This window comes from Malus domestica, chromosome 12 (assembly GCF_042453785.1).
Source record: "Malus domestica chromosome 12, GDT2T_hap1".
NCBI classification, from domain to species: Eukaryota; Viridiplantae; Streptophyta; class Magnoliopsida; order Rosales; family Rosaceae; genus Malus; species Malus domestica.
In genome coordinates this window covers 28,474,931-28,497,961 of record NC_091672.1, presented here as the reverse complement: position 1 = coordinate 28,497,961, position 23,031 = coordinate 28,474,931, and the positions used below count along the sequence as shown (strand labels likewise).

The 23,031-nt window shown below is 40.2% G+C and overlaps 1 protein-coding gene across 1 annotated transcript; it reads right to left on the bottom strand.

The window, feature by feature from the left end:
* Window positions 1-967: 967 nt before the first annotated feature.
* On the bottom strand, window positions 968-14,020 carry LOC103450943 (mannosylglycoprotein endo-beta-mannosidase-like). Its single transcript, XM_017336418.3, has 11 exons — window positions 13,492-14,020; window positions 12,828-12,966; window positions 12,501-12,728; window positions 12,293-12,351; window positions 11,873-11,921; window positions 11,542-11,772; window positions 3,359-3,528; window positions 3,060-3,264; window positions 2,272-2,943; window positions 1,960-2,187; window positions 968-1,875 (listed from the first exon to the last, which is right to left on the bottom strand). Exons 1-11 carry the CDS (start codon window positions 13,635-13,637, stop codon window positions 1,078-1,080), a joined length of 2,925 nt encoding a protein of 974 aa, XP_017191907.3. The 5' UTR covers window positions 13,638-14,020; the 3' UTR covers window positions 968-1,077.
* Window positions 14,021-23,031: the final 9,011 nt, after the last annotated feature.

Here is a 23,031-nt window from a genome sequence, read left to right as displayed (position 1 = left end):
GATGTATAATATACGTACGGTTGTATCCGTTATATTTTTACAACTGTATTTTGATTTTTTACCGCGCATTCCATACTCACATCCGGCAAACGACACCGTTTGGTTTCGATTTTTCTCGTCAATGGTCGTTTACTTGTGTTTTTTGGTTCAATCAAAGTTTGCTTGGGGTTGAGGAAAAGTTCAGCAATGCCCCAAAATTATCACATTTTCTTCTGGTTTTCACGCTTGAATGGACAGAAGTAATCCACAATTTGAACAAAAACTTGACAGATTTAACGGAATGAGGCAAATTGACACGCTTTAAAATATTAGAGTACTCGTAATCAAATCCAAAGCCTAGAAAGGAAATCAAAATAAGGTACTAAGCTCCGAGATCATTACTAAAAAGTAAGGGCCTGTTTGGTATCCTATTTGAAAATTTTATCATTTCTCAAAACATTTCTTGAAAACAATTTTCTTTAAGACTCAAAAAGGTGATTGGTTTGAGATTTAAAATTTTTAAATCTTACGACTTAAACTAGACAAAGAGATCTAAAAAGAGGGGGTCGCAAGAGAGGGAGAAAGATGAGAGAGGGGGAAAGAAAGTAAGAGATGATTGAAGGAAAGAGAAAGAAGGGAGAGGATCGGACGAGATAGAGAGGAAGATAAATGAGAAAAAGAACCAAGATAATGAAGATAGCGGATTGGAGGAGAGACGAAAAAGGTAAAAAAAAAGAGGAAAGAGAAAGAAGAAAAGAGAGAGATGTAGATTTGGAGTGGGAGGGGAGAAGGGAGAGAAAAGAAATGAATGAGTTTAAGTTTAAAAACTCTAAAAACTCACTTTTTATGTTTTTAGATAATAGACTATATTTTTGAGTTAGTCTTGAGTTCAGTTTTTGAAGATAGTCCTACCAAACAAGTTTTTAAGGCTTAAAACTTAAAAATTATTTTTGAGTTTAAAAAGTTGAATTCAAGTAGATACCAAACATGCCTAAAAAATTTCCCTCAATTTTGAAAATATTTCAAGCAACACTTGTTCTTCACTGTGTATAACTCAGATATATCATATTACAAGGGGCATAGACAAAACAGAACAACTCAATGAACTGTATGGACACCATGGTAATTCCATCCGGCGAGAGTAACTCGGGGCGTGACACCGGGAGGGACCTCAAAAGAGATCTTGATGGGCATAGCCTCACCTGGCACCAGTGAAAAATAATTGTCCGAGTAATGAACGGGAAGAATTCTTGTGTCCTCTCCTTCCTTATGGTTCTTCTTCACTCCATGAACAGAAAAATGAAGGAAGAAAGCAACGCCAATGTTGGCGCCATTGATTTCAGCAACTTTCAAATCATCAGTCTCCATTGCGAAACGTCTGGATATTTTCTGAAGCCAACTAACTTCGTTCTTTGCACCTGCTCCATCCTGTACACAATCCACCGAGGCTGTATCAAAATCGCCGTCACCTTGTTTAGTAGTGAAATTGTTTTGATAGGTTAAAGTCTTGGCATCTGGTTTCTTCGATGTGTTCTGGACACGGATATGCATTTCGTAGGTGGTTCCCTTGATGAAAACTGCGGATGTAAACTTGAGTGGCACTGTTTTCTTCCTGTATGGTTCTAACAGCTTGTAATCCCCACCCGACAGATGCAACCAGTAAAAGTTCCTGGAAATAATCCTGTAGTCTGACTTGTGATACAGTTTGAGAAGAAGAAAGTAAACTGGCTTCGGGTTTTTAGATTTTGGATATATCATCTCAGCAATTGGCACTGTTCTTTTTGGGGGCACTGACACCATTTCGTGAACTTTGTAGTATGGGCATGTTCCTTCTAGATCCCATACCGAGGCTTCTATAGCGATGTCAGATAGTTCCTCTGATGTAGTGTTGACAACCTGTTCAAGGGAAGAGAAAATGATCAGCAAATCGCAAGGACTCAAACCACGTCTAGAGGGTTAGCTCCATGATAGCCAATTTACCTCTATAAGATATGTAGCTAAGTTAAGTTGGACGTGGATTGGCTCCGCAGCACAGCGACAGCCATAGAAACCTGCCGTTTGGTCTAGAAGATGATCATAAAATTGACCCCTAAGACCTGTCCATGGATTCTGTGTTTTCCAAATCAAAACACCGGTGTATTTAGTCCACATTCGGGAAGTCCAACCCTCCAGTAGAGCTCTATACTGAATGTAGTTCACAAGTTGAGCCTGTGATGGTTTATAAATTAAGTCAATCAATCAAAACAGAAATGGATCCAACGTGCACCCCAAATACTCGAGAGATTTGTTTACCTTCAAGCAGAAATCATCAAGATCCTTTGGTTGCGACCCGTAAAGTAAAATCTGATCATGAACCTTGCCTGGTTTAGAGTAAGGGATATATTTATGGTATTCCCATATGGGGTTTGGAACTTCTTCGTAATATTCGGAAACCTTCTTAAACAAAGGAATTTGCCATCCTTCAGGAGGCATTGTGGCTCTGATGGTAGCTGAAACCGGCATACCTACAGAACCAACTTCAGGATTGAACCCGTATTTGTAATAGTCATCTTTAAAGAAGTCTTCGGGATTTTGAATTTCATAAGGACCATCGGTGAAGTCCCCCTTTCCATTTGCAAACCCATCCCACATGGATCCTTGGATGTAAACACGCGTACCATCAAGATATTGGCTTGGATCCCTCAACACTGGGGACAAATCTTCAGTGGACTTGCCACTTTCATTTACCGATTTTTCGAAATGCGGATGGAGCCTGAGGTCATTTTTCAAAGCCGTGTTGATGTCATCTGGTGGAACTTGCTCATTTCCGCCCACCCAAAGGGCAAGACTGGGATGGTTCCTGAGAAGCTTGACAGTATCTCTTGCACTTAGCAAGAAAAGATCATGGTCCAGCGGACCATCTGGATTTGATACAGGGATACCTCGTCCATCGACATCTCCTGTAATCCAAAATTCTTGCCAGACCTACAAAAAAGTTTAAAGTCCAAAGCAGAGCAGTACATATTAGATTCACCCGAGATTTCCATGTCCTGTCAAACCTAGCAAACATGCACTTGAAAGCAAGAACAGGCATAACTTACCAACAAACCATAAATGTCACAGTAATGATAAAAGTCCGGCCTCTCAGCCAGCCCACCGCCCCAACAACGGATCATGTTAAAATTCATATCTGCATGGAACTTGATGTCAGTCTTGTAACGCTTCTTTGAAAGTCGGAGGAGGCCATCTGACAATATCCAATTACCGCCACGAATAAAAATAGGCTGACCATTGACCTTAAACAACCTGAATAGGATAATGTACAGGTTACACTACATACCAAAAACAGAGCACGCATGAATAATGAATCTATATAAAACATTGTCTATTTATATCATACCTTCCTCCTGTGACAGTATCAATGTAGCTGTGAATTTTACGAAAACCAAATAATTGGCCCCACAAATCAGACTCTCCATATCCCTTTACATCAACAGTAATAGATACTTTGTACAAGGATTGCTTTCCCATTCCATTTGGCCACCATAGATTAGGTTTATAGAAAAAGAGCTGCAAATTAACATTTAGTAATGAACACAAGTATCGAAAGCTAAGCCCAATAAATAGAACCAACAACAACAACAACAACAACAAAGCCTTTTCCCACTAAGTGGGGTCGGCTATATGAATCCTAGAACGCCATTGCGCTCGGTTTTGTGTCATGTCCTCCGTTAGATCCAAGTACTCTAAGTCTTTTCTTAGAGTCTCTTCCAAAGTTGTCCTAGGTCTTCCTCTACCCCTTCGGCCCTGAACCTCTGTCCCGTAGTCACATCTTCGAACCGGAGCGTCAGTCGGCCTTCTTTGCACATGTTCAAAATCACCGGAGCCGATTTTCTCTCATATTTCCTACAATTTCGGCTACTCCTACTTTACCTCGGATATCCTCATTCCCAATCTTATCCTTTCTCGTGTGCCCACACATCCCACGAAGCATCCTCATCTCCGCTACACCCATTTTGTGTACGTGTTGATGCTTCACCACCCAACATTCTGTGCCATACAACATCGCTAGCCTTATTGCCGTCCTATAAAATTTTCCCTTGAGCTTCAGTGGCCTACGACGGTCACACAACACGCCGGATGCACTCTTTCCATCCAGCTCGTATTCTATGGTTGAGATCTCCATCTAATTCTCCGTTCTCTTGCAAGATAGATCCTAGGTAGCGAAAACGATCGCTTTTTGTGATCTTCGCTAGATTGCTCCGGTCATTAGTGTGGATAAGTATATAAATGGATAGAGATAGGAAAGCAAACACAAGATGTACGTGGTTCACCCAGATTGGCTACGTCCACGGAATAGAAGAGTTCTCATTAATTGTGAAGGGTTTACACAAGTACATAGGTTCAAGCTCTCATTTAGTGAGTACAAGTGAATGATTTAGTACAAATGACATTAGGAAATATTGTGGGAGAATGATCTCGTAGTCACGAAACTTCTAAGTATCGGAGTGTGGTGTCGTCTTGACTTGCCTTATCTGTCTCATAGGTAGATGTGGCATCTTCTCTGGAAGTACTCTTCCTCCATCCAGGGGTGGTATCTTTAACTGGTGGAGATGCACAAGGTAATGTATCAATTTCACTTGAAGCTTACTTGTAGTTTCAGGCTTGGTCAAGCGCGATACAAACCATGTAGTAGGAGTCCCCCAAGTCGCCGAGCTAGGGGGTCTGCTGAAAGAGGTGACAGACAAGGTAAGCAATCAGAGCTCCGACTGATTGTTCACCTTCTCCCCATCTTGCAGCAGCATGAAGGATAAAGAGAAGAAAAATGAGAAGAGATGATATGAGATACTTTTGCTTTTGAAGAAGTAACTTTCCACAGGCTTATTCTTGAACTGAGCTGGAGGGTTTTCTGGTTTCCTCCAGAGTATAAGGCCGACTGAAGAATTTGAGGGTCAAAACAAGTCCATCAAATCTAGAGTACGTTCCACCCTGCTGATATGGGATACTTTTGCTTTTGACAGAGTAATGAATGTATCGGCACGTGTGCTGTTACGCTTGTCTCCACATGCTTCCTTGTATCCTTCGCACTTGCCCTATCTGTTCCTCAAGCAGATGCGGAATCTTCCCTGGAAACATAAGATGTTGAAGATGAGTACTCGAGAGCAATGCCAGGTAAGTAATCAGGTAAGGGGTTCCAGGCAGTCAGTTCCTGGCTGGGAGCTTGATTCCAAGTGCTGACTGATTGCTCTCTTTCTCCTTGTCTTGCAGGTAAAAACAAGGCCAAAAGAAAAGACAGGGAAAAAGCATGATATGGGATACTCTTGCTTTTAACCCTGATGATATGAGATATTCTTGCTCTAGTATAGCTTGTTTGCAGAGGTATTATCGGGGGGAAAGAAAGCTGAATATTTCGAAAGGCTTCGTTGGGAGTGCCCTCTCAGATATGATGAAGGGTTGAGCATTTTTGCAGGTCTGCCTGTCCGTTGGGGATGGAGGTCGACATATATAGGAGTCTCCCTAACAACAAGTAGTAATGCTATTCCTTTACCCTGCTTGGTCATAGCACGGTAGTGGGAGCTGCCAGTTTCACATGTTTTAACTCTGTCAGAGCACTTTGAAAAAGTGGTCTGTGGTATCTGGCTCTCGAGATTCGGAGAACGATGCCTCTTCGATTTTTGAGAAAGCAATCATGCTGGGGGTATGACTCTCGAGATTCGGAGAGCAGTGTCTCTTCGATTTTTGAGGAAGTAATCATGTTGGGAGTCTGGCTCTCGAGATTCGGAGGGCGGTGCCTCTTCGATTTTGGAGCAAGCAATCTTGTTGGGAGTGTTGTCTCGAATGTGAGTAAAGGTTGGGCATGTTTGCTAGTCTACCTTGCCACGAAGCACAAAGGTTGACACACAGGGACTTTCCAATTATCCAGCAATGGTACTGTTCCTTTACCCTCTCTTCGATTTTGAGAAAGTAGTCATGTTGGGAGTCTGGCTCTCGAGATTCGGAGGACGGTGCCTCTTCGATTTTGGAGCAAGCAATCTTATTGGGAGTGTTTTCTCGAATGTGAGTAAAGGTTGGGCATGTTTGCTAGTCTACCTTGCCACGAAGCACAGAGGTTGACACACAGGGACTTTCCAATTATCCAGCAGTGGTACTGTTCCTTTACAGTTGTGGGTAATAATATGGTAGCTAGACCTTCAAAATTTATGTGTCTAAACTTTTGTTAGTGCTGTTTCTTTGCTATTCTTTTACCTTTCTTGGTCAGAGCGATGTAGTGGGAGCTGCAAGCTTCACGTGCTCAACTTTGGCAGAGAACTTTGGCAAAGTTATTTGTGGTACCCATGAGCTATTGTTGCGTGTGGGAAGTGGGTGATTGAACAGTAAGATTCATGTGCTTTCTACTTCACCAGAAGTCTTCGACAGAATGCCCATAATTTCTGCAAAGCTGAGTGTGCGTGTGACAGGTGCTGACAAGGCTAGAAAAGTAGGTGCCTCTTCGATTTCTGAGATCGGCCCTCGTGGTCTCTGAGCAGCCCAGCTTTTGAGAAAGCGAGCGCCTCTTCGATTGATTCGGAGAACGATGCCTCATCGATTTTTGAGAAAGCAATCATGCTGGGGGTCTGGCTCTCGAGATTCGGGGAGCAGTGTCTCTTCGATTTTTGAGAAAGTAATCATGTTGGGAGTCTGGCTCTCGAGATTCGGAGGGCGGTGCCTCTTCGATTTTGGAGCAAGCAATCTTGTTGGGAGTGTTTTCTCGAATGTGAGTAAAGGTTGGGCATGTTTGCTAGTCTACCTTGCCACGAAGCACAGAGGTTGACACACAGGGACTTTCCAATTATCCAGCAATGGTACTGTTCCTTTACCCTCTCTTCGATTTTTAAGAAAGTAGTCATGTTGGGAGTCTGGCTCTCGAGATTCGGAGGACGGTGCCTCTTCGATTTTGGAGCAAGCAATCTTATTGGGAGTGTTTTCTCGAATGTGAGTAAAGGTTGGGCATGTTTGCTAGTCTACCTTGCCACGAAGCACAGAGGTTGACACACAGGGACTTTCCAATTATCCAGCAGTGGTACTGTTCCTTTACCCTTGTGGGTAATAATATGGTAGCTAGACCTTCAAAATTTATGGGTCTAAACTTTGTTAGTGCTGTTTCTTTGCTATTCTTTTACCCTTCTTGGTCAGAGCGATGTAGTGGGAGCTGCAAGCTTCACGTGCTCAACTTTGGCAGAGAACTTTGGCAAAGTTATCTGTGGTACCCATGAGCTATTGTTGCGTGTGGGAAGTGGGTGATTGAACAGTAAGATTCATGTGTTTTCTACTTCCCCAGAAGTCTTTGACAGAATGCCCATAATTTCCGCAAAACTGAGTGTGCGTGTGACAGGTGCTGACAAGGCTGGAAAAGGCTGGAAAAGTAGGTGCCTCTTCGATTTCTGAGATCGGCCCTCGTGGTCTCTGGGGAGCCCAGCTTTTGAGAAAGCGAGCGCCTCTTCGATTTTTGAGATCGGCCTTCGTGGTCTTTGAGCAGCCCAACTTTTGAGAAAGCAAACGCCTCTTCGATTTCTGAGATCAACCCTCGTGATCTCTAAGCAGCCCAGCTTTTGAGAAAGCAAACGCCTCTTCGATTTCTGAAGCTTCGTCGAGTGCAGATTTTTATAGGGGCTGGCATTAAGTTCCAAAGCACACTTGAATCTCCACCAGTAGAAGCTTCATTCTTGCACTTCTAAGATCTTGATTTGTCCGACCTCTTCTCTCTTCAACACCTTTGAAAATGTCTGGCCCCTCCGACCGTCGTTTTGACTTGAACCTTGTTGAAGAGGCAGCCCCGCCTTCTCCAGACAACATATGGCGCCCATCCTTCGTCTCCCCTACTGGTCCTCTTACCGTTGGGGATTCCGTGATGAAGAATGATATGACCGCTGCGGTGGTGGCCAGGAACCTTCTCACTCCCAAAGATAACAGACTACTTTCCAAACGGTCTGATGAGTTAGCTGTTAAGGATTCGCTGGCTCTCAGTGTTCAGTGTGCAGGTTCTGTGTCTAATATGGCCCAACGCCTATTTGCTCGAACCCGCCAAGTTGAATCATTGGCGGCTGAAGTGATGAGTCTCAAACAGGAGATTAGAGGGCTCAAGCATGAGAATAAACAGTTGCACCGGCTCGCACATGACTATGCTACAAACATGAAGAGGAAGCTTGACCAGATGAAGGAAACTGATGGTCAGGTTTTACTTGATCATCAGAGATTTGTGGGTTTGTTCCAAAGGCATTTATTGCCTTCGTCTTCTGGGGCTGTACCACGTAATGAAGCTCCAAATGATCAACCTCTGATGCCTCCTCCTTCTAGGGTTCTGTCCAGTACTGAGGCTCCAAATGATCCCCCTCCGGTGCCTTCTCTTTCTGGGGCTCTACCGACTGCTGAGACTTCTCCTAAGCAACCTTTGTGAAGGCTCCCTCTTGTGTGCTTATTTTGACTCATGTATATGTACATATTTGTAGCTTATCGGGGATATCAATAAATAAGCTTTCCTTCATTTCAACGTATTGTGTTAAATACACCAAAGCCTTCTTCGCTATGTTCTTTGAATTTTCTTTTGTTAAAGCTTGTATGTTGAAGCTTTCTGAGTGGAGCATGTAGGTTGGGGTAGTGTTCCCTTAATTTCCCGAGTGAGGAAAACTTCTCAGTTGGAGACTTGGAAAATCCAAGTCACTGAGTGGGATCGGCTATATGAATCTTAGAACGCCATTGTGCTCGATCCTGTGTCATGTCCTTCGTTAGATCTAAGTACTCTAAGTCTTTTCTTAGAGTCTCTTCCAAAGTTTTCCTAGGTCTTCCTCTACCCCTTCGGCCCTGAACCTCTGTCCCATAGTCGCATCTTCTAATCGGAACGTCAGTAGGCCTTCTTTGCACATGTCCAAACCACCGTAACCGATTTTCTCTCATCTTTCCTTCAATTTCGGCTACTCCTACTTTACCCCGGATATCCTCATTCCTAATCTTATCCTTTCTCGTGTGCCCACACATCCAACGAAGCATCCTCATCTCCGCTACACCCATTTTGTGTACGTGTTGATGTTTCACCGCCCAACATTCTGTGCCATACAGCATCGCCGGCCTTATTGCCGTCCTATAAAATTTTCCCTTGAGCTTCAGTGGCATACGGCGGTCACACAACACGCCGGATGCACTCTTCCACTTCATCCATCCAGCTTGTATTCTATGGTTGAGATCTCCATCTAATTCTCCGTTCTTTTGCAAGATAGATCCTAGGTAACGAAAACGGTCGCTCTTTGGTATTTCTTGATCTCCGATCCTCACCCCTAACTCGTTTTGACCTCCATTTGCACTGAACTTGCACTCCATATATTCTGTCTTTGATCGGCTTAGGCGAAGACCTTTAGATTCCAACACTTCTCTCCAAAGGTTAAGCTTTGCATTTACCCCTTCCTGAGTTTCATCTATCAACACTATATCGTCTGCGAAAAGCATACACCAAGGAATATCATCTTGAATATGTCGTGTTAACTCATCCATTACCAACGCAAAAAGGTAAGGACTTAAGGATGAGCCTTGATGTAATCCTACAGTTATGGGAAAGCTTTCGGTTTGTCCTTCATGAGTTCTTACGGCAGTCTTTGCTCCTTCATACATATCCTTTATAGCTTGGATATATGCTACTCGTACTCCTTTCTTCTCTAAAATCCTCCAAAGAATGTCTCTTGGGACCCTATCATACGCTTTTTCCAAATCTATAAAGACCATGTGTAAATCCTTTTTCCCATCTCTATATCTTTCCATCAATCTTCGTAAGAGATAGATTGCCTCCATGGTTGAGCGCCCTGGCATGAACCCGAATTGGTTGTCCGAAACCCGTGTCTCTTGCCTCAATCTATGCTCAATGACTCTCTCCCAGAGCTTCATTGTATGACTCATTAGCTTAATACCCCTATAGTTCATGCAATTTTGTACGTCGCCCTTATTCTTGTAGATAGGCACCAAAGTGCTCATTCGCCACTCATTTGGCATCTTCTTCGTTTTCAAAATCCTATTGAAAAGGTCAGTGAGCCATGTTATACCTGTCTCTCCCAAAAGTTTCCACACTTCGATTGGTATATCGTCTGGGCCTATTGCTTTTTTATGCTTCATCTTCTTCAAAGCTACAACCACTTCTTCCTTCCGGATTCGACGATAAAAAGAGTAGTTTCTACACTCTTCTGAGTTACTCAACTCCCCTAAAGAAGCACTCATTTCATGTCCTTCATTGAAAAGATTATGAAAATAACCTCTCCATCTGTCTTTAACCGCGTTCTCTGTAGCAAGAACCTTTCCATCCTCATCCTTGATGCACCTCACTTGGTTTAGGTCCCTTGTCTTCTTTTCCCTTGCTCTAGATAGTTTATAGATATCCAACTCTCCTTCTTTGGTATCTAGTCGTTTATACATATCGTCGTAAGCCGCTAACTTAGCTTCTCTGACAGCTTTCTTCGCCTCTTGCTTCGCTTTTCTATACCTTTCACCATTTTCATCAGTCCTCTCCTTGTATAAGGCTTTACAACATTCCTTCTTAGCCTTCACCTTTGTTTGTACCTCCTCATTCCACCACCAAGATTCCTTTTGGTGTGGGGCAAAGCCCTTGGACTCTCCTAATACCTCTTTTGCTACTTTTCGGATACAACTAGCCATGGAATCCCACATTTGGCTAGCTTCCCCCTCTCTATCCCACACACATTGGGTGATTACCTTCTCTTTGAAAATGGCTTGTTTTTCTTCTTTTAGATTCCACCATCTAGTCCTTGGGCACTTCCAAGTCTTGTTCTTTTGTCTTACTCTTTTGATATGTACATCCATCACCAACAAGCGATGTTGATTAGCCACGCTCTCTCCTGGTATAACTTTGCAATCCTTACAAGTTATACGATCCCCTTTCCTCATTAGAAGAAAATCTATTTGTGTTTTTGACGACCCACTCTTGTAGGTGATCACATGTTCTTCTCTCTTCTTAAAGAAGGTGTTGGCTAAGAAGAGATCATATGCCATTGCAAAATCCAAGATAGCTTCCCCATCCTCGTTTCTCTCCCCAAAACCATGGCCACCATGAAAACCTCCATAGTTGCCTGTCTCCCTGCCCACGTGTCCATTTAAATCTCCTCCTATAAATAACTTCTCCGTCTGAGCAATTCCTTGCACCAAGTCTCCAAGATCTTCCCAAAATTTCTCCTTCGAACTCGTATCCAACCCTACTTGAGGTGCGTACGCACTAATCACATTGATAAGTTCTTGTCCTATTACAATCTTGATTGCCATGATTCTATCTCCTACCCTCTTGACATCTACAACATCTTGTACCAAGGTCTTGTCCACGATGATGCCAACACCGTTTCTCGTTCTATTTGTGCCCGAATACCAAAGTTTAAACCCTGAGTTTTCTAGATCCTTTGCCTTAGAAAACTCAGGGTTTAAACTTTGGTATTCGGGCACAAATAGAACGAGAAACGGTGTTGGCATAATAAATAGAACCGATTGAATAAAAAGATAAACAGAAAGTAATTGCTTCTTTTAGCATAATAAAAATGCATAGTATGTTCTGTCACGAACCTCGGGAAAAGTATAGTGCACTCGGGATCCAGCAGGGATTGACAAATGTTGAGTCTGAACATGCTCTACTAAACAAAAATTTCCTTCAAGTTCTGTTGTTACTTGGATATTCAGTGAACACTCCGCAGACTGGGTGCTCTTATTTTCCAACTCAGTAGTAGTATGCAAATATACCCTCTTGTAATTGTCGAAGAAGGTTGAAACCAAGTGAGGGTCAATTATTTTTACTGGCTGCATGAAATGGGAACGACTTCATTAAGTTATTTCCTAACAAGAATCAATTCATGGAAAATTCAATGACAGGAAATGAATCATTAAGACTAAAACTCACCCCTGTTACGGAAATCGACACCTCATCCCATATGCCGGTGTTTCTATCCCTGTATCATCAATATGCAAGTGAATCAGATTGCAAATCCTTTTTAAAAAGATAAGATCTGTATAACAGTATTCTGCATGGGCAGAGTACCAAATGGAACCGAGAAGAAACTTTCTAGATCAATTTGCATTAGAGTATAAACCAGAGAATGCATGTATATTATTGTTTTTTATCATCAGGAAATTCCGATGCAGAGCATTGATTTTCCTGCTAAACAACAATGGATAGTTTCATGTCTCAGTTTACTGGCAGGTGGTCGAAAAATCTTCCATGACATAAGAATAGAACATGCTGACACAGTTTCTCGCATCCCATTTTAGGAAGAAGATGAAAAGCATACACTCCCAATTCTCAATAGGAAAACGTAATCACCTTATAGGACACATCCAATCCCAACCCTCCACATACTGCGTTGCTACATCTTTCCCGATCTGAAACGAAATTCTAAAATTAACACTATAATAATCTCAGTTTGCACAAGCCATACATTTCATAATTAAGTTATAAGTAGAAGGTTAATCTCTGAGAAAAAAAAATGTTAAAGAATGTCATCAATAGGTTTACGGATATAGAGATGTACCTCATGATCACCGCCTTGCCCACCCTCAGGAGGAATACTCCCCGGATGATCCGGAGGGTAAACAAGAACGGCAAGCAAGTTTTCACCACCAGGATGCACTACATCAGTGACATCAAGAGAATGCCTTCGGAACATCCCTTTTGGCAGGACCGTTTTGTGCCCATTTAAATATACCTCCGCAGAGTAGTTGATTGCGCGGAAATTCAGATCAAGGTGCTGAGTACCTGACTGGAAAATCGAGAATAATCTTATAAATCTTTCCGAAAGGAAACAACACATCGGAAGTCAACCACAAAGTCCATTTCATCATTTAAAAGAATAATGTACCAGTTTACAGCGAAAAGTTGTAAAGAACCAGAACGTGTAGTACTCCCTCCCGGAATCAGCAATGTCTATGATTGACTCGTTCTTTAACCCGTAGAACGGGTCTGGTACAACTTTGTTCTTCACCAGGGTTGCCAAAACACTGCCAAACTAAACCAACATTAGCATTGAGCTTCAAATTCTAGACCTTCATCAATTGGTAATCCAATAACAGTAAATGTGAGAATAGGATCCTCTCCGGATCTTCTTTGTGGGGATCCGGAGGATCAATCAATCGAGTCTGATCATCGTACATTGTGCAATTAGAAATCATTTTGAATTTTGAATTTAAAATTGAATACGCACGATGTACGATAAACAGACACGATTGATTGATTCCGGGATCCTCACAAAGTGAATCCGGAGAGGATCCAAAATTTGAAAAATGTCGCACGACAATTTCAACCAATTTTACCATTACAATTTTCCCCATATATCTATGTCAAGCAAAACAATTCGACAACTTTAAGGATTGAAATTAACTGTGAACCCACAAATACAAGATTAAAGCTCGAAACTTTAATCAAATTAAACCACGTTTACTTAGTTAATCACACTGAAACGTCAAATGTGTGTGTGTGAGACACAGAGAGAGAGAGAGAGAGAGAGAGAGAGAGAGAGGGATTACGTTCCGGGAACAACGGCCTCCATCCAAGGGGATGTGCCAATTGAGGGAGGGTGGGTGGTGGTGAGCTGAATCCCACTGAGACTGACCTCCGTTGACCTCGCCGCGAGCCACCCGGAGTCCAGCTTCGTCTTCCCAATCGCCGCCATTAAAACCCTAGTAGACTCAATTCAGCTCTCTCTCACTCATCAGAGTCTTTCTTTCTCATTCCTGATCAGGGTGTCTGTGCGTGTGGGAGTCGGTGAGAGTGGGACAAAGATGGGGCAGTCTTCGGATCATCCACCGTCCTCAATTATTAGGATCATCTTTGAGTCGCCGAGATTGGATTTTAATGGCTGAGATTTCTATGCGAAACGGTTGTCCGTTACAATAATTTCACAACTACTTTTTGATTTTACCGCGCTCTACAGCACCACCGCACGACGTCGTGTCGATGTTTTGTAGAAATGTTTCATTTATCTTGTGACATTGGTAGCCTGTGGATTTAAGTTTTCCTGCCCATTTCATACCCATGATATTTTCTTTTTCCCATAACTTCTTTCTTTTCATCATGAGGAGTTGAATTTAGGGAGACATAAAGGGAATGACAGATTACAGGCCATGTGAATCATTCAGCCTTTATTTACCTCCAAATTTGCTTAAAAAATAGTGTTTTCTGCACATGTTTTTTGTCTTCTGCACTCCTTTTTAGTTATTATGAAGTAAAAAATAATCAAGAAAATTATGAAGGTGACATGTGGATTTTTTGGTAAAAATGATAAAATTACTCTTGAGGCATATCGGAATTCCTATGAGCATGTAACGAACAATAACGGCTCAATCAAGAAAGAGTCAAAGATGATCAAAATGGTATTTATTCAAATCTCTCTCATCACTCTTCATCAAATCCTTATTCAAAAGGTAATTCCCAATTTTTCTATTTAATTTAGGATTAATTATCATGTTAATTGCAAAACATTATTTCACATAATATCTTACAATTATTCACACAAATTCACCATATATGGCCGGCCACTATTCTCCAAATAGGGCTAGCCACTCCTCTATAAATAGTCATATTCTCCCACTAAAAAAACGAATCATTTACTATCCACAAACTCCTATACACATTCTTTTCATAATTCTAACTTTGGCATTGAAGATTCTTAGGCCAAAACACCCCCCCCAATTCATCGTGTGGTCTTAATCTTAGGTGTTATTATTTTGCAGATGCATTTTCGTCAAAAGAGAAGACAACGGAAATTTATATCCACAGTTATGACTCTGAATTCTTATTTAAATTGTTTAAATTAATAATTAAGAAAAATATTTGTGCAAGAGGTGATAAAAAAAAGAGTGCAGAAGCATTCCATCATGCGTGGTAAATTATCCTAATAACTAAACAGTCACATAGTTAGCTTCAATCTTCCTGCAAAACCCTACATTGTCCAATTATTTCAGGTTCAAATGCATCTCCGCTTTGGGACAGCTTGGTATTCAACAAAATTAAGGAAAAGCTTGGAGGATGCGTCGTTTTATGCATCCGATGCTTCACCCTTGTCCCCTGATGTCATGGACTTCCTTAGGGTGTATGTTTGCTATCTTACCGCATACATTTTAACAGAATTTTACACATTTATCATATCATGAGCTTCATCACTGAATAATGATGGCTTGACTTTTTAGAGATTAAGCCCACGTGGAATCATCCCTCACCTTACCCCTTTAATTTAAGCAAGTAAATTATATTTTTTAACTTCTTAAATAATACTACTGTTACTATATAATCTTATGAATTACGCGTGTCAAAATTCATCTATGGATTTCCGTAGCTGGTTACAAAAAAAACCTTTCTTTCTTTACAGAAATAAAACTGGTAGATGTCCCTGAAATGAACTACACCTCCGGTGAAATCTGTGTCAGGGGTCCCATCGTTTTCCAAGGCTATACTACACAGACGAGGTGCAGACGTACTTAACTCTGTTATGATTATGGTAGATACAAAGTTTATTACTATTGAGGTCTGGTTTGGTATTGAGGTGATTCTGAAAAAAGTGGGTATCAAAAAATGCTAACAGCTTTTTTGTGTTTGGTAAACATTCAGTTTCAGCTTTTTTTCACAGTTTTGGGTGAAAAAAGCCAAAAACGCAAAACCGAGCTTTGAAAAACTAGTTTTTTTTCACATCTGTTTTACATAAAAGTTTACCAATTACTATAATACTGTTTTTTTTCAAAAGCACTTTTACAAAAAAATTTACCAAACACCCTGCTTCATTATTTCACGGCTACTTATTCTCACAGCATAGCGAAAACAATTTTTTTTTCAAAACACAACAATACCAAACCAGCTATGAGTCTACCTGATTGTCCACTTTGAAGGGAAGAAGTGATTGACGACGATGGCTGGCTGCATACTGGAGACATCGGTTTGTGGTTGCCCAGAGGCCAGTTTAAGATCATCGATCGGTGAGATGATCTTACTAACGATCAAGGTATAAAATATCGATAATATCGGAAATATCGGTAGTTCAAAAACACGAAAATTTCAATGGAAATATTGGGATATTATCGATATCGATAAAAATTGAATAAAAACCACGAAAATTGTAAGAAAAAACTTGAAAATTTTTATTAAAACTTTGCAGAATGTTTATTTAGTTAATTATCTATTAGTTTATCACAAAAAATTGTAAGGAAATGCATTGCATGATAGATATAACTTATTTAAGTTGATTATATAGCGATATGACAAACATTGTGAGTGTAGAAAATATGTAGTAATTAATGAAAGAAGTTTAAATACCATAATCATTTATATCTAATGAATTAGTACAATATTTTACACTTTATACATTGCATGGTAAGATACAAGAGTGACTTAGCAAGGTCTAAAATATCGATGATATCGGAAATATCAGTAGTCTAAAAAAATATCGGTAGTCCAAAAACACGGAAATTTCGAAAGAAATATCGGGATATTATGGATATTTTAGACCATGCTAACGATTACATTTTATATTTTTACAGATGCAATTTTAGTTGGTACAGAGACTGAACTTCTTTAAAGGTATAGGGTTTAGGATAACTAATTAAGTGGACTAAACTCAACAATTAAGGTTCCATAGACCGGCACTAATATTACGACTCTTACATGAATAACAAGTTTGATGACAATTTATTTTGGTTAACCAATTGTATGGTTTAACCAAAATCATTCATATACTTTCGTCAAATGCTGTCGTGGTATGGAACCTTTGTAGAATTGACTTTGACGTATGAACAACCCCCCAGTCTTAGGGCTGGTTTGGTATTGTTGTGCTTTGAAAAAAAAAATGTTTCTGCTGTACTGTGAGAATAAGCTCATTTTTACTGCTTCATGTTTTCAGCTTTTTTTCACCTGAAACTTTGAAAATAAGTTGTTTTTAAGTGTTTACCAAACACTTTTTTGAGCTCAGCTTTTTTTATACACACTTTTTATAAAAGCACATAAATACCAAACCAGGACTTACAATATTGTTAATATAATGTATGTATGCGGACCTTTTAAGGGAAATGATCCTCATTGTTTTTCAAAAAAGGGTATTAGTTGTGGGACCCCCTCCACAACTAACTTCAACGATCCTTGAAAAAATTCAATTTAATACAAAATCATTTGCCTATTTAATTATCACGATAAAATTTCAATGTTTCTTAGGGAACAAGGAATTCGTCAATTTCTTTTTACTCAATTAGATGCCTCAAATATTTCTGATTTTGCTAATTTTTTATAAGAATAATTTAGGAAGTGCAACTGGAAAAATAGATGGTTTGGATATTTAAAGTTAAATGTGGTGTGGACCCTACAACTAATCCCTATTTTTATAAAAAAAAATAGAGATCCTGGCTTCCTATATGTATGTATGTGTGTGTGTGTACACATTAATATTTGGCTTTAGGTAGCTTTCATGATTGACTCCGAGGTACGAACAATCTTGCATCATCAGTTCGGAGATCGGACAACTTCCTCCTCCTCTAGTTTGCTTCTCATTAATTTTCTTTTCTTTTATTGATACTAGTTATATATAGTGCTTCCATCAATCTTTATTTTAGTCAGTTGGCCGAGGCACTGCTCATATACATCATGGCTGCTTCAAGTTCAAGAGAAGACATTGAAACCTTGGCAAAGATGGAAGAGGGTGCTGCTCATGATCATGAGCACAACGTGGAAGATATCGAGATGGCGAACCATGCATGAGCACTAGATGGAAGATATCAAGATGGCGAACACTGCAGAGCAATGGAACCAGGAGGAGGAGAGTATTGACAAATGCATGGATCCTGAAATATACGAGCATGCAGCAAATCTCAGTGATCCAAACTATACAAAACCTGAGAGCTCAGTGTAGAAATGTTCAAATAGATGAGCCACCTTGGGAGTTACATGATTTACTTGGCTGAAACCTTTCGAAAGCGCGGAAACAGACAGAAAATACAATTGGGGTAAGGTTCGGAATCTAACCAGATGGGTTTTGAGAGGAGGAGATCCGTGAGGCGGATTGAAGCCGAAGCTTGGTTCTTGTGTTGTGGTTTTTCTCAAGTCGAGGGCGCAGTGAAAGGGAAAGTTTACAGGTGAGGAAAGGATAACGATGAAAGCAAATGGAAAACGAAGGGATTTTTCAACCCTTTAAGGACGTGACAGCACCACGCCCATTTCTATCGTTGCAGGACCCCCGCCAACCACCAGCTACGGATACATTCGTAAATTCACTGTTCAACATAAAAACTAAAGCAGGTGTGAACAGAAAAATATTATTTCCCCCGCTACACTTTAATAATCATAATGACTAAATTCCACATGTAATTGTTATTACTTTGTTAGGCCTGGTGGTTGAGCTAAGAAAATAAAACAAAATAATGACTTCGATGTTCGATCATGAAGTATGAACATCTTGTTGGAGTAGGTGGCCAAGTGGCCAACTTTTAACTATAAAAAATTATAAAGAAAAAAGTGGACAATTAAACAAATCAAAAGAAAAGAAATGACAACATGATTATGTTTTCTTGTTTTGTGGCATGTTTTGTGGCTTTTTTTTAAAGCCATAATTATGAGGCTTTTTCGGATAGAAGAAATAAGGAAGGAATAGCTCATTTTCAGTAAGTGAGCTCATTTTTTGCCAAGAGCAAGGAGAGTTGTAGAAAGCCCAAAAGAAAGAAGAAGTTGCTGCTTCATTTGGTTAGTAATCATCCACCAAAGTAGTTGTTGTTGTAATAGCTTTGAGCTATATGTATAAAGAATAAATTATTCATTATATTTCTTCCTCTATTTGTTTCTTTGGTGTGTGAGAGCTATTGGGTGTATTGGGTTATTTGGGTTGTGAGATTGCCAACACTTTGTAAACTCCCATTTGGTTGATAGTGGATTATTGGGTGAGCTCCTACTGCTCCGAGAACGTACTCTAGTTACACTGACTGTTGAGGAACCTCGTTAAAATCTTGGTGTCTTTAATATTTTGTTCTTGCATTTTCATTAGATAAATTTCCTGTGGGTTAGCTTGAGTTGGTTCTAACGGGTTTGGTGCTATCCTAGCACAACAATTGGTATCAGAGCACTGGTTGCTCTTGGGTACTGTCTAGTTGCCAAAGATGTCAGACGGGCAAGATGAGAATCCTTTTGGAAGCAGCTCCGGGTTTGCAAGAACTACGGTGCAAAATGCAAAGTTAGAAGTGGAAAAGTTTGATGGCACAAACAACTTCGGGATGTGGCAATGTGAGGTCAAAGATGTGTTGGCTCAACAAGATCTACTTGCCGCTTTGGGAGAGAAGCCGGAAGCTATGTCGAAGCCAGAATGGGAAAAATTAAATTTGTGGGCTTGCTCTTCAATTCGGTTGTGCCTTGCAAAAACTCAGAAGTATTTTGTGATGCGGGAGATATTAGCAAGTGTGTTGTGGCAAAAATTGGAAGACAAGTATATGACAAAGAGTGCAGAGAACCGGCTACACTTGAAGAAAAAGCTCTACCGCTTCCAATACAAAGAAGGTACAAAAATGATTAGACACCTTGATGCTTTTAATAAGTTGATTGCCGACTTGTTAAATTTAGATGAGGATATTAATGATGAAGATAAGGCCTTAATATTGTTGAATTCATTGCCGGACTCTTATGAGCATTTTGTTACCACTATTATGCATGTAAAGAAATTGTGAAATTTGAAGATGTGTCAAATGCCTTGATGAATTATGAAATGAGGCATAGAGATAAACATCATGATAGTACCTCTGAAGTTTTATTTGTTAGAGGTAGATCATCGGAGAAGAGATCATCTTCTAGTAGGAAAAAATCACAGTCTCGACCTAGAGGAAACTCTAAAGGTAGAAAACCTTTGGAAAGGGATGAATGTGCCTTTTGTCGTAATAAGGGCCATTGGAAGAAAGATTGTCCTAAATTGAAGACCAAAGGCAAAGAAAGTTCTGAAGCTAATGTTGCTGAGGTTGAAACAGATTTTTCTGATTTTGCTTTAACCACTTCCTCATCATTTGATTGTGCTACTAAGTGGGTGTTGGATACGAGTTGTACTCATCATATGACTCCTCACAAGGATTGGTTTTCAAGCTTGAAAGAGTTTGATGGTGGCGTTGTGTTCATGGGAGATGACAATCCTTGCACAACAAAAGGGATTGGTACAGTTCGTTTGAAGTTGCATGATGGCATGGTTAAAGAGCTGACAGGTGTTCGGTATGTACCGAATTTGAAGAAAAATCTTATTTCTTTGGGTACTTTGGAATCCAAGGGTTTCAGGTTTCATTCAGATGGACAGACATTGAAAGTTACTTATGGTGCACTTGTTGCGATGAAAGCTCCTAGATGTGGCCATTTGTATTTATTGCAGGGAAGCACTGTGACAGGTGAAGCATCTGTAGTCTCTGAAAATATGGGCACATCTGATTCAGATACTACTAGATTGTGGCATATGAGATTAGGCCATGCCGGTGAGAAAGCTTTACAAGGGCTTGTGAAAAAATGTCTTCTAAAAGGTGCCACGACTTGTAAGCTTGATTTCTGCGAGCATTGTGTCTTGGGGAAGCAAACTAGAGTGAAGTTTGGTACTGCTGTACATCAGACGAAGGGCATTCTTGATTATGTGCATTCGGATGTTTGGGGTCCTACAAAGACTCCATCTTTGAGTGGTAGACATTGGTTCGTGACCTTTGTTGATGATTATTCAAGAAGGTCTTGGGTTTACACTATGAAGCACAAGAGTAAGGTATTGAGCATTTTCTTGAGTTGGAAGAAAATGGTTGAGAACTAGACTGGGAGAAAGATTAAGATTTTGAGATCGGATAATGGTGGTGAATACACATCCGACCCTTTCTTTAAAGTTTGCAAAGAGGAAGGAATTGTGAGACATTTTAGTGTTCGGGGAACTCCACAACAAAATGGAGTTGCATAAAGATTGAATCGAACCTTGCTTGAGAAGGTTAGATGTATGTTGTCTCAGTCGGGTTTAAGCAAGTCATTTTGGGCAGAAACAGTTAATTATGCATGTCACATCATCAACCGGTTACCCTCAGCTGCTGTTCAGGGTAAGACACCAATGGAGATATGGACTGGAAAACCTTCTTCTGATTATGACTATATCCGTATTTTTGGTTCACCTGCTTATTTTCATATGACTGAAAATAAAATTGATCCTAGAGCCAAAAAGGCTATCTTTCTTGGTTTTAGTAGTGGTGTCAAAGGTTACAGGTTGTGGTGCCCAGAATTGAAAAAACTTGTAATCAGCAGAGATGTGACATTTGATGAAGAAAGTATGTACAAAGTCTCTGAGAAGAATGTGAAAGATGTCCAACAGGTGGAGCTTGAGAAAGTTGCTTCTGGTACTTCAAATCCTATTTCCGCTGATGTCGAAGCCACTACAAGTGAAGAAGTTGGAGACCATGAGGATGTTGAAGAAGTTGAACTTGAAGATTCTATTCAAGTTGAAGAGCAAGTTTCACCTCAAGAGTCTATTGCCAAGAACAGAGGAAAGATACAAATTACCAAGCCAGCTCGGTATAGTGACTATGTTGCTTTTGTTCTTCATATTATCATTGATGATATTCCATCCAATTTCGAGGAAGCCATTGAGAGTGAGGAGAAGGAGAGGTGGTGCAATGCCATGGGTGATGAGATGAATTCTCTCTTGAAGAACAAGACTTTGGAGTTAGCTAAATTGCCTAAAGGCAAGAAAGCTATCGGTTGCAAATGGGTGTATGCCAAGAAGGAAGATGCTGATGAGAAAGCAATGTGAGATTCAAAGCAAGATTAGTTGCTAAAGGGTATGCACAAAAGGAGGGCATTGACTACAATGAAATCATTTCTCCGGTTGTGAAGCACTCCTTAATTCGCATTATGTTAGCTCTTGTTGCACAATATGATCTTGAGCTTGTGCAACTTGATGTGAAGACGGCTTTCCTACATGGTAATTTGAATGAAGAGATTTATATGTGTCAACCGGATGGGTATATAGTAAAAGGGAAGGAGAATTTGTTTTGCAAATTGAAGAAATCACTTTATGGCTTGAAGCAATCTCCAAGGCAATGGTATTTGAGGTTTGATAAATTTATGAGAGGCCAAAATTATTCTAGAAGTCAATATGATCATTGTGTGTACTTCAAGAAGTTGCAAGATGGGTCTTTCATTTATTTGTTGATATATGTTGATGATATGTTGATTGCCTCAAAGAATGTTGAAGAGATTGAAAAATTGAAGAAGCAAATGAAAAATGAGTTTGAGATGAAAGATCTTGGTGAAGCAAAAAAGATCCTTGGCATGGAGATCACTAGAGATAGAGCGAAGGGTTTGGTTAGTTTGAATAAAAAACAATACCTTGAGAAGTTGATTCGGAAGTTTGGAGTTCATGATTCAACCAAACCGGTTAGTACTCCTTTGGCTCCTCATTTTAAATTGAGTTCTCTATAGTGTCCTAAAACTGATAAAGAGAACATGCAAATGAAAAATATATCATATGCAAATTTGGTTGGTAGTTTGATGTATGCAATGGTATGCTCTAGACCGGATATTGCTCATGCAGTTGGCATGGTGAGTCGATATATGTATAATCCAGGTAAAGAGCATTGGCAAGCAGCTAAGTGGATATTGAGGTATCTCCATGGTACTCGAGATGTTGGTTTATGCTTTGAGAGAGATGACTCTAGTATTGGTCATTTTGCAGTTGGTTATGTTGATTCAAATTATGCAGGTGATCTGGATGGAAGAAAGTCTACTACAGGCTATGTGTTTACTATGGCTAAATGACCAGTTTGTTGGAGGTCCATTTTGCAGTCGTCTGTTGCCTTGTCTACTACAGAGGCTGAATATATGGCAGTTGCTGAAGCTATAAAGGAGGCCATTTGGATACATGGGCTGATTAGAGATTTGGGGGTTGATCAGAAGCAAATGGAGGTACATTGTGATAGTCAAAGTGCTATTTATTTGGCTAAGTATCAGGTTCATCATGCGAGGACCAAGCACATAGATGTGCGTTATCACTTTGTTCGTGAAATTGTTGGTGAAGGGGAAATCATTCTCCAGAGGATTCCAACTAA